At 43.4% G+C, this 12,723-nt stretch overlaps 1 protein-coding gene across 4 annotated transcripts in view; it reads left to right on the top strand.

Moving 5' to 3' along the window:
• The first annotated feature begins 588 nt into the window (after nucleotides 1-588).
• Nucleotides 589-12,723, top strand: part of ATXN10 (ataxin 10) — a 159,779-nt gene continuing 147,644 nt past the window's right edge. Inside the window, exon 1 of one of the 4 annotated variants that reach the window (XM_048824711.2) lies at nucleotides 589-792. In XM_048824711.2, the coding sequence (XP_048680668.2) occupies nucleotides 638-792 (155 nt within the window). In that variant the 5' untranslated portion in view covers nucleotides 589-637. The remainder of the gene's footprint in view (nucleotides 793-12,723) is intronic. The other 3 variants (XM_048824690.2, XM_048824729.2, XM_075121209.1) reach the window with 3 other exon arrangements.

Below are 12,723 nucleotides of genomic sequence, written 5' to 3'. Positions count from 1 at the left end.
TCCTTTTCTTTTTGCGAATACAGACTAACACGGCTGTTCCTCTGAAACCTTTTTGTGAGTTTCAAGACCTTTGTAATACTTTATAACACTGAGACAAACATTCTGTCATGCAAAATTAAGGACCCATCCATCCAATAATGCATTACGTAATGTATAGACAGCCCTTATGTACAGTTATCTAGACCATGCCCACAGGTATCACACGTAGCTGCACATATACAGTCACACATGTGCACACACTCCCATGCACATCACACGTAGCTACGCGCCTGCATAGACCGATACCTGCGCACACAGGCATCCCCACGGCTTGCATACAGTCTCACTGGATGTTTCCCTCAGCCTTGGGGCGTGCCAGGGTTCCGGCGGGTTTGAAAATCTGGCCTGGAGCTCCACGCTGGGCGGCTCCGGCTGAACTCAACCCCTGGCGCTCACCCCGACCTCCGCACCCCCGAACACGTGCCCGCCCGCATCTCTCGCACGTCTCCCCAGCGGTCACACGCACACACAGCGGCCCCCGCCCCCGCGCGTGGGACAGGCGGGGCCGTGTCCCCCCCGCGCCGCGCACAGCACCCCGGCCTGCCCACGCACGGCGGGCGGCCGAGCGGCAGGGGGCGGAGCGGGGAAGAGGCGCACGATGGCGGCGGCCGGGCCCGAGGCGGCGCTGCGCGCTCTGGCCCCGCGGCTGGGACTCGCCGCCCGAGCGGAGCGGCTCTCCGAGGCCTCGTCGGCCCCCGGCCGCCTGGAGACCGTGCGGCGGCTGACGGGCCTGTTCCGGGAGGCGCGGCCCAGGTAGCGGGGAGGAGGGGCCCCGCGGGGGCCACGTGGGGCCGGGGCGGGGGCCTGGGGTGTGGGGCGGGGGGTCAGCGCGGCGCGGAGGTGGAGACGGGGTGTGGGCGGGGGGTCATGGCGGGGTGTACGTGTGTGGGTCGTGTGGGTGCGCGTGTGGTGGGGGTGTAAGGACGTGTGTGGACGTTTCGTTTACCGGTGGTATGGGGCTGTACTGGGGGGGGCGTCGTCGTCGTAATGGGTGTGTGTGTGTGTGTACACGTGTATTGGGGTGTACGGCTCTGTGTGTACGTGTACTAAGGTGTGTGCAAGGAGGAGAGATGGAGTAGACCTTGGGCCTGTGCCTGGTTGGGGGTCTGTGTGTGTTGCATGTGGGGAGCTGGTCTGTTCCTGGCCACAGGGGTGTGAGGGGCTGGGGCAGATGTTGGGGCAGTGCAGTGTTTGTTTGAGCTCTCCGTGTGTAGGGGGACTGGGAGTAGTGGTGAGGCTGTAACGAGGCAGAGGGGTCCCTGCCTAATTTTCAAGATTAGTTTAAATTACATCCCTGCTCTTTTCAGGTAGCCGCAGGCTAGTGATAACCCTGTCAGTGATGTTTGGTTTCAGGGCTTTCTTGTTCCCCCTTGAAGGGGGTGCTTTGAAATCGTGTAACTTAAAAACCAAGTCTGCATGCCAGGCTATAAAGCTTACAACAGCTGTTGTAGTTCTTAAACTCTTGTCTTCATTGTGCCTTGCTTACCAGTGTCTGGGTGGGTCACAAGTGGGTCTGGGGAAAACAGGACCAGACATATACTGGTGCCCCCTTGCAGGTGCTCTTGCAGCCCTATCTTCTTTAATATTCTACAGCAGTCATGTGTTTCCTGGTCACTTGGAATGATCTGGGAAATGAAGATGGGCCTTTCCTTCTTTTCATAGAATCATAGAATATAAGGGTTGGAAGGGACCCCAGAAGGTCATCTAGTCCAACCCCCTGCTCAAAGCAGGACGAATTCCCAGTTAAATCATCCCAGCCAGGGCTTTGTCAAGCCTGACCTTAAAAACCTCTAAGGAAGGAGATTCTACCACCTCCCTAGGTAACGCATTCCAGTGTTTCACCACCCTCATAGTGAAAAAGTTTTTCCTAATATCCAATCTAAACCTCCCCCACTGCAGCTTGAGACCATTACTCCTCGTTCTGTCATCTGCTACCATTGAGAACAGTCTAGAGCCATCCTCTTTGGAACCCCCTTTCAGGTAGTTGAAAGCAGCTATCAAATCCCCCCTCATTCTTCTCTTCTGCAGGCTAAACAATCCCAGCTCCCTCAGCCTCTCCTCATAACTCATGTGTTCCAGACCCCTAATCATTTTTGTTGCCCTTCGCTGGACTCTCTCCAATTTATCCACATCCTTCTTGAAGTGTGGGGCCCAAGACTGGACACAGTACTCCAGATGAGGCCTCACCAATGTTGAATAGAGGGGAACGATCACGTCCCTCGATCTGCTCGCTATGCCCCTACTTATACATCCCAAAATGCCAGGGCCCCTGGCTAATGAAGCAGACAGGTGGCCTGCGAGCCATCACTTACGGTTTGGGGTCTGATAGGTAAGGGAAATATAGTTTCCCCCTACCTGTACTCTTTGCTCTGTGTATAGATCCTGGGAGTATCCCTGCTTCCATACCAGAGCACGGGGAGCAGGTGAGGGAGAGTACCCTTCTCTGCCTGCACTTGTCTCTGTTCCCTGCATGTGTCTCTGGTTCAGGGAGACATTAACAACTGCTTCTTTCTCCCTGGGGACTAGCTTCATTACTATTAGGCCTTGCCTAGGTGAGATTTTAGCCACTGGTGCAGACCACTACTGTCGACACAGCTTACACCAGAGCAGCACAGGTGTGAAATGGGTAAGCTGTAGCAGTGCAAATTGTCTGTGCTAGTGGTTTGCATCAGTTCTGCAACGTTAGTAGCTAAAATCCAAATGTAGACACGGCCTTTGAGTGGGTGGCCAGGGCATGTTTGTTACAGTCCAGAATGATGGTATGCCAGTGCAAAGAAAGATTAGAAAATGAAACTGACAATTGTTGTAGAAATTAAAGAAAGCTCTGCTGAAAGTGAACAAATGGGAAAAAGACATCTCTTCATTTTATTATCTCTTAAATGTTACACAAAGCATGTAGTTATTAAAGAAAACTCAGACAGAGTTGTGATTATTTTTATTATAGTTTTCATGTAATTGGACCCAAATGAGCAGGTTGTTGCACTGATGTGGAGCTGCATTGCCTTCAGTGGCTCTGTTTAGGTGCAAGCGTTGACCCAGGTGGATGCAGTTACAGGATTAGGGGGAACACTAGCTTGTAACTCATATGTCGAAGATAAAACAAGGTAGGTTATTTGTATGTTTGTGTTAAAAATCTAACACATCTACATGTTGTTTTTTAAATTCATATTCTTGAGCCTATATGTTCAAATTCTACTTCCCCTAACCTGGGGTATGTCTATGTTTTGAGCGGGGGTGTACTTCCAAAGTGGAGGGAGCATATGCATGCTAGCTTGATATGAGTTAGCAAACTAAAAATAGTTAGGTTAGCTAGTCCTGCCCATTCACACCACAATGGCTACACTATTTTTAGTGTGCTAGTGGGATCAGAACTAGTGAGCTGGGAATTGTTTTCAGTTCAAATGTGAACATGCCCCATGTGGCATTGTGAGGTAGTGTATGTCTACAATTTATGTTTTTGTTTGTGTTTTTTTCAAGGCTAATATTGCTAGTTAAATCCTTCTTTAGTTTTTTATCTGGTCTTATGCTTAGGACACTGAAACAGGGCTCAAGATCCAGGTTTGATTCCCTGCTGTGTCACAGCTACTTTGTGTGACCATAGGCAACGTTCACAATTTGTCTCATTTGCCTGTGTTTAAATACTGCTGTTTGGGAACTTATTGAAGTAGGGCTGGACAAATAACAGATTGTTTGGTTTGATGGCAATTCTGAAAAACTGAGAAAAACAATCATTTTGGGTCAAACAAAGCATTTCATTTTTTTGAGCATTTTTAAACAGTTTTGAATTTTTAAAATAAAATTGAAGGAGATTTAGAAAAAGTCATTGAACTAAAATCAAAATGTTTAGAAAATGTCAAAACAAAATATTTGGGTTTTTTTGCATGTTCTTTCATTTTTTCCCTAAATGACACATTTTGTGAATTTGAGTTAGTTTTGCCAAATTGTTCATTGTCAGCAAATCTGCATTTTTTGCTAGAAATATGTTTTAGACAGAAAACTTAGCCAAGGTATACATCTAAGGATATGTATACACTAACATGCGACAGTGGTGCGGCTGTAGCGGTGCACCTGTGCCACTGTAGTGCTTCAGTGTAGATATTACCTACACTGACAGGATGGGTTTTCCCGTCGGCGTAGGTAATCTACCTCCCAAAAGGTGGTAACTTGGTCACCAGAAAAATTCTTCCATTGATCTAGCACTTTCTACACGGGGGTTAGATTGGTATAGCTACATAGAATCATAGAATATAAGGGTTGGAAGGGACCCCAGAAGGTCATCTAGTCCAACCCCCTGCTCGAAGCAGGACCAATTCCCAGTTAAATCATCCCAGCCAGGGCTTTGTCAAGCCTGACCTTAAAAACCTCTAAGGAAGGAGATTCTACCACCTCCCTAGGTAACGCATTCCAGTGTTTCACCACCCTCTTAGTGGAAAAAGTTTTTCCTAATATCCAATCTAAACCTCCCCCACTGCAACTTGAGACCATTGAGACATCTCTCAGGGGTGTGGATTTTTCACACCTCTGAGAGAAGTAGCAATATTGATTGTAAACAAGGGCTAAGTGATTATACAAGGGGTATTGTTGTCAGGTGTCCTGCCACCAAAGTGTTATGCTCCCAGAGATCAGTAGTTGGGATCTTGAATCTGTCTAACTGCACTGTGGAGCTTGTGTAAATACTCACTGTACATAGATGTAAGTGTTCCTTTTGCAGTGTTTGCAGCTCAGCTCTTGTATGAGAACAGTCAATGATGTGTCTGTTCAAACTTCACCATCCCAGCCAAGTTACTTGCAAAAAGCAGTCAAATACAAATGATTGAAGCTTAATAAAAGTTTTAAAGGAACTCTGTACACTTAGAATAGGCAAAACCTTAAATTTTGTGAAAGCAAGCTCTTCTAAAACCAAAGGCCAACAGTAGTGGTTTTACAATTAAAAAAAAAGAAATTCAGTGAGACTGTTTGGTTGTTAAACAAATAAACGTTACCTTGCAGTGTTTTAAATGCAAACATTGCAACACTAAGAACCAGAAAGTGAAAATAACTATAACCAAATTGATTGCATCAATACCTGAATGGGGAGGAAGAGAAGCTACCTTTATTTGCATTGATATGCTTAGGATGAGTCAAGAGGGTGCTAGCTGTTCTCCATTATGTATTACTTGTTTTGTAAGTGGTGTTGTCTTGTCTCTGGCCGAAGGCTGGGCTTCTAGATGTGAAGGAAAGGGGAATAGCTAGATGATAAACATTCTAACAACATTGGTCGGTTCAGGCTCTGGGTGGGGGACCAATGACTTCTTTTCACTCTGGGTGAGGATGAGCGCCTAGTTTTCTGGGGTTTATTGGAGTGGTATAATAAATGCAACAACAGGTGGGGTTCTGGTTAGGGAATAGTCTGAATCAAAACCCTGGATCTGAACATCCTTCCCCCAAAATTCCATTGCCAAATTAAGAGGTCTGGATCTGAATTTTGTGACACGAGCGCATCTCTTTCTGCCCAAAGCTCATGTTTCTATGCTGCTTTACTTTTTCTCTGTTAATTGGGCCAGATCATAAGTCTTAGGCCATGTCTACAGTAGCACTTATGTTGGCAAAACTTTTGTCGCTCAGGGGTGTGAAAAAAATACTGCCATGAGCAATGTAAGTTTTGCCAGCATAAGCGCTCATGTGCACAATGCTATGTCAGCAGGAGATGCTCTCTTGCCAACATAGCTACCACTGCTCATTGATGCTGGTTTTCTTATGTCAATGGGCTCTGTCCCGTTGGCATAACATGGCTACATGAGCAATCTTACAGCGGCACAGCTATATTGGTACAGTGGAGAAAAGTTTAAAAAGATGAATCCAAAAGGTTAAAAAAACAGGAAGCAAATGGGGAAGGAAAGTCCAATAGTTAGTGTATTAGCCTGAGACTTTAAAGACTCAGATTTAGTTCTCTATTCTTCCCCAGACTTCCTGTGTGACCCTGGCCAAGTGGGTTACTCTTTGTACCTCAGTTTCCCAACTTTAAAAAAGGGGACAATAGCACTTACCTACATTGCAGGGATGTTCTGTGAATAATGCATTAAATATTTTAAGGTGCTCAGATACTATGGTAATGGGACTGTACAAGTACCTAACAAATCATAGAATATAAGGGTTGGAAGGGACCCCAGAAGGTCATCTAGTCCAACCCCCTGCTCGAAGCAGGACCAATTCCCAGTTAAATCATCCCAGCCAGGGCTTTGTCAAGCCTGACCTTAAAAACCTCTAAGGAAGGAGATTCTACCACCTCCCTAGGTAACACATTCCAGTGTTTCACCACCCTCTTAGTGGAAAAAGTTTTTCCTAATATCCAATCTAAACCTCCCCCACTGCAGCTTGAGACCATTACTCCTCGTTCTGTCATCTGCTACCATTGAGAACAGTCTAGAGCCATCCTCTTTGGAACCCCCTTTCAGGTAGTTGAAAGCAGCTATCAAATCCCCCCTCATTCTTCTCTTCTGCAGGCTAAACAATCCCAGCTCCCTCAGCCTCTCCTCATAACTCATGTGTTCCAGACCCCTAATCATTTTTGTTGCCCTTCGCTGGACTCTCTCCAATTTATCCACATCCTTCTTGAAGTGTGGGGCCCAAAACTGGACACAGTACTCCAGATGAGGCCTCATCAATGTCGAATAGAGGGGAACGATCACGTCCCTCGATCTGCTCGCTATGCCCCTACTTATACATCCCAAAATGCCATTGGCCTTCTTGGCAACAAGGGCACACTGCTGACTCATATCCAGCTTCTCGTCCACTGTCACCCCTAGGTCCTTTTCCGCAGAACTGCTGCCTAGCCATTCGGTCCCTAGTCTGTAGCTGTGCATTGGGTTCTTCCGTCCTAAGTGCAGGACCCTGCACTTATCCTTATTGAACCTCATCAGATTTCTTTTGGCCCAATCCTCCAATTTGTCTAGGTCCTTCTGTATCCTATCCCTCCCCTCCAGCGTATCTACCACTCCTCCCAGTTTAGTATCATCCGCAAATTTGCTGAGAGTGCAATCCACACCATCCTCCAGATCATTTATGAAGATATTGAACAAAACCGGCCTCAGGACCGACCCTTGGGGCACTCCACTTGATACCGGCTGCCAACTAGACATGGAGCCATTGATAACTACCCGTTGAGCCCGACAATCTAGCCAGCTTTCTACCCACCTTATAGTGCATTCTTCCAGCCCATAATTCCTTAACTTGCTGACAAGAATACTGTGGGAGACCGTGTCAAAAGCTTTGCTAAAGTCAAGAAACAATACATCCACTGCTTTCCCTTCATCCACAGAACCAGTAATCTCATCATAAAAGGCGATTAGATTAGTCAGGCATGACCTTCCCTTGGTGAATCCATGCTGGCTGTTCCTGATCACTTTCCTCTCATACAAGTGCTTCAGGATTGATTCTTTGAGGACCTGCTCCATGATTTTTCCAGGGACTGAGGTGAGGCTGACTGGCCTGTAGTTCCCAGGATCCTCCTTCTTCCCTTTTTTAAAGATTGGCACTACATTAGCCTTTTTCCAGTCATCCGGGACTTCCCCGGTTCGCCACGAGTTTTCAAAGATAATGGCCAATGGCTCTGCAATCACAGCCGCCAATTCCTTCAGCACTCTCGGATGCAACTCGTCCGGCCCCATGGACTTGTGCACGTCCAGCTTTTCTAAATAGTCCCTAACCACCTCTATCTCCACAGATAAATAAGTGGAAGTAAAAAGAATCCAACAATGTGGTTTAAAAAATTAAGATTTAAACATTTTATTTAGGAGTTTTTGGGCCTTACTCATGCATTTTAAATATAGGATGTTGGCAATACCGCTAACTGCAGGGTGTGATCTTGTATGTTTACTTTTTTTTTTTTAATATTCAGAAGCTTTTTCTAATAAGAAACAGCGAAATATAACTGTATACATTGATGATGACTTTCTGCTTTTGACTTACCAGATGATTGATTGTGCTTCGGATGAGAACATGGCTTCTGTAATCTGTGTTTTAACCTTCTGTTTGGGCTGCTGTAATTTCCTTTATTAGGGCTGCAATATACGAAGCATGACAACTCCAACTTGGGCAACTCTTTTTAAACAAGAGAAAATACAGAATAGACTAGGCTGAATCTCTATATGCTCCCCATTCAATTTTGAATACAATTCAAGGTCCTGGTACTAATCTCTGAAGTCCCTTTTGGGACAGGGCATGCTTCTCCATCTGTGAGCTATCAAAACACTTGCACTCAATGGGAACACGGGAACTTGATTGCACTTTGTGTGAAACTGGCACACTCAGTGAGCAGCCCTTTATCAGTGGAGTGTTCTTGACTATGGATACTCTTACGGGAGCAAAGCAAAATGAGCCCAAACTAGACATTTCAGAGCATGATGCAAACATCTCACAATAACAAAGGCAAAAGAACAAATTAAATGAACACAGAAATTCTTCCATGTAAAAGGAGGCTGACCTAAGACTGGGAGAGCATGATCCTCTATATGGAAAATGTAATAAGTTTATCAGAAATGCATGAAGTTTTGGCGATGCTTAAAGGAGCATGGTAATTTAAATCATACTTCTGCCTGAAGTTTTTACTTACTAATATTACAAGTAGCATCAAAAATTAAGCTCTTTGAGGCAGGGACCATCTCTTTTTTCTGTTTGTACAGCACCTCGCACAATGAGATCCTGGTCCATAACTAGGGCTCCTAGGTGCTATGGTAATACAAATATTTAACAGATTACAGGAAACTATTTTTCTTCAAATTTACTTTGTACATTCTACAGCATTATGAGTATACTCAATGTCACTGTTTTACTTGTATGTTTGTGGGCCTTTCACATGGCAACAGGAAAGAGGAAAAACTTTAGTTTACCCCACCAGCCAAAAAAATAAAAATAAAAAATTGTAAACCCACAAATGTTGGCCGGGGGGTTTAGGGGCAAGTGTAGTAGCAGGAACTCTTCTTAACAAGCTTCTTACAATTGACTTAAGCCTGCCCAACCATCCCATTCTGTTTAAAATGATTATGCACGTAATTGCTTGTATCTTTGTTTAGCAATATTTTCACATAAGTACTTTTTAATCTGTGGAAAGAGCACTGCTTTGAGAGGGATGATGGTATTAATGTAAAGTCCTATCCTGGGAACCACATCTGGTTGTGTTCCTGGATCTGTTGCAGACTTGTTGTGTGACCTTAGGCACATCGTTTATGGCATTTTTTTTTCTTCTGGAACTGGCAAACATCCATAAAACTAATTGATCTCTTTGTGCTTCACTGCCACATACATGGAATGAACTTCCCAATTTTGTTAATAGAGGGAAGATAAATCCAGTCACGTGTTTCAAGTGCTCAGATTCTACAGTGAGGAGCAACTGTAGAAAAACCTATAAATATTGGCATTTAAAATAGTTTGTTGGAAACTGGCAGAATAATCAGACCTTCATATTTTACTAGAGTATATTATAAAAAATCATGATGTGCTACCTTTTTCTGAACAAATTTCTTAACTTTTCAGATTATCCTTTTTAACCAAAACGTCTTATTTCTGTTCGTAATATAGGCTATCACAATAGCTTGAATTTCATGATCCAGTGAACAGTTAAAATGGCTTTCTGAACAATTCCTGTGCTGTACAGCTGCAGTTTGCTAAACAGAATAAGCCTTTATATTTGTATTGAAAAGCCTTCTGTAATCGTTTTTATAATACGAGTTAGAGCACACTTTAACCCCCCCCCCAAAAAAACCCCCAACAACTGTACTTAGAGCTTTTGCTTGTCTTTTACCAGTTTAAAATAATTGACCAATGTCTATTAGAAAGGGGTGGCTCACGTTAGCTTCTGATTTTCTATATTTTGAAGTTGTCAGGAAAATTTACCAAACAGTTCCATGTGGTATTCCAACTCACAACATAGGTAAGAATAAAGGGAATTGCTAACAGACTATGAAAGTTTTTTATTTTTTGAGTAACTTAATTGGTGTACTGCTCTTAAACACTTGCGCTGTTAATGGTTCTGCATGGCATCTTGACTCAACAGAGCAAACGTGACTCTGAATATAGTTGGGTGCTCCTTTACCAGACACTGTCTCTTCAGTGTTGGGAAAAAAGTTCCTATGTATGTGTGGATGTATTTATTTATAGATTCTGTGGAATGTCAGTCTCCAAATCGTGTAATCTCCTGGCTTTTTGTGTGTGTAAATGGCAGTAGTTGCACTCTTGTGTCAGTGGGAGGCCTTAGTCAAATACATGTTTTTTTTCATATTTTAAAACCAAACAAAATAACTTATTATGCATCAAGTGAAACACTTTCCTTCCTATCCTTTCTCATGACTGAGCGGCAAATTTTGCAGTGTTATATCCCTTAGTTACTTCTTTGTTAGTTTTTTACATCTGAAAATTCAATTAACAAACGTAACTGGCAACCAAAATATAAGATTGCAAAAGAAAGTGATTGTGGACAGGTTATTCATCTAGATGTATAGTACTGGCTGTACTGTAAAATAAAATATTTTTTTTGCAGCTATCTGTACTTGAGTTTCTTAACACTGATTGAGTGACTTTTTTATTCATGGTTTGGTTTATGGGGACATGACCATTTTTGGTGTAAGTGTGACAGAATTCATTATCCTGTATGGCTGGATATTTGATGGTGACATCAGGATTTCTTCCTGATCAAGCATTACATTAATGAAACATAATCATCTCTTTATGTACCATGATCATTGTCACCTGTGTTGATGAACATTTCTTCCCCATTTTTATCTCCTTTTGGCCCAGTATTTAGCTTGGAAGATATTTCGCTACTGCCGCTCTCAAGATGTAGCATTAAATGCTCCTGTGATCTCGTGTGCAACTTAAATCCGTCTAAGGGTCAAAGTGGCTGGATCCTGGTTTTCCATGTCAGCTGCATCTGGCTGGCAGTGTTGGAATGAGTTAAAATCTCTGTTCTTAAAGTGACACCATGCTGCACTTTCTTGTGTAGCAGAGTTTCATTGGAATTCATACTGTATCAAATATGAATTACTGACTGGCTTTAATCTGTCATGTTCATCCCCTTTCTAAACATAAATTTTGAAAAAATAAATATGCCAACAGCTCTTTCTGGAAGCTTTTCACACATCTGTGTGTGACAGAGGATCTGGATGCTTGCTGCTTTTGTGAGAAATGTGCGTGTAAACTCCAGCATAACATTTTAGCATCAATTCTCTTCATCTGCTTTAACTCTGTGAGAGTGGAATGGCCTGTACATAGGAGGAAACCTCCACTCATATAATTATAGTTCTAACTTTTTTTTAGACCCCACATCATGGCAAGATATTCCCAAGAGTTGCATAGTTTTTCTCCTGTTCTAGCAGTTTTTCTCCCTTTACACCAACCTGCACTCCTGGGAATGCAGTCAATCTTGAACTTGCTGCCTCTTCCTTCCATCTCTCTTATCATGTGAAGACCCTTGCTCCATAATAATCATTACAGTAATGCATAGAGGCCCCAACTGAGATAGGAGCCCCATTGCACATGCACAGTGTACAACAGATCTTGCCTTGGAGAGTTTACAAACTAAATAAAGATAGAAGGTGGGGAGAAAAAATATTTCCATTTTAGAGTCGAGGACTTGAGAGAGAGATTGTGACTTGCATTCACTCACCTAGGAAGTCTGTGGAAGAGGATGGAAATTGAGCCCAGATCCCTGAGCTCCATTCCAGTGTCTTAACCGCTAGACTTTTTGAGATTATGCTTTCCCTTTGCTTTTCATGTGAATGTGCAGTATTAGCTCCTTATAGAACTTGGTTTCATCAGAATAGGGCCTGATCCAAAGCCTATTGGCGCTAATGGAAAGCTTTTGAAAACATGGAGTTAAGGTTGCAACCACCTAATGGTGCTCGGTTTTCCTTGTGCCCTTCTTGAACGTGAGAGTTCAAATCCTTGAATTCACGTTTGGGAGGAGGAAAGCAGGGAATGCACACTTAAGTTACCACAGAAGATATCAGGGCAAGGGGTCATCCATTGACATTAAAAGGCACTAAATCAAAGCTGGTAAAAGAAAGTGATTATTTACAAAAAAGGATGATAACTGGTGGAACTTGCTGTTACAGGGTATGTACACCAATGGCATAGTGAGATTCAAACATGTTTAAACATTTAATGGATTACCAGGGATCTAGATCTTCATGTTTCAGGATATAAACTTTCCACTAACACTCTGGGACTAGAAAAACTTCTCTCTGGGTGGGTTATTTTATTATGTAGTTTCTTGTTCCTTCCTCTAAAGCAGTGGTTTTCAACCTGAGGTCAGCAGACTCCTGGAGTTCTGCAGACTATGTCTAAGTCTTCCAAAGAGGTCTGCGCCTCCATTTGAAATTTTTTAGGGGTGTGCAAATGAAAAAAGGTTGAAGGCCACTGCTGTGAAACATCTGGTGCTGGACACAGTTGGTCTGAGTCAGTATGCTGATTCCTAATTCCTATGTTCCTAAATGATCTTGTGCATCTTTTGTGTATATAGCAATAGTGTATGTGGTTAGGATGACTTAGACTGCTTTTGGTCTGAGAGTTGTTACTTAGAGTTCCATGAAAACTAAGTCAATATATGGCCTGTACTCAGTAATGATTGCTGTTTGGTATGTTGAAAGGATGGTGAGAGGTGTGTGTGTCACTTAAGACTCATTGGACACTGTGCTGACTAAAATCTGTATT

Source organism: Caretta caretta, chromosome 1 (assembly GCF_965140235.1).
Source record: "Caretta caretta isolate rCarCar2 chromosome 1, rCarCar1.hap1, whole genome shotgun sequence".
NCBI classification, from domain to species: Eukaryota; Metazoa; Chordata; order Testudines; family Cheloniidae; genus Caretta; species Caretta caretta.
The sequence above is the reverse complement of the archived record's forward strand: the minus strand, read 5'-3'. Positions and strand labels throughout refer to the sequence as shown.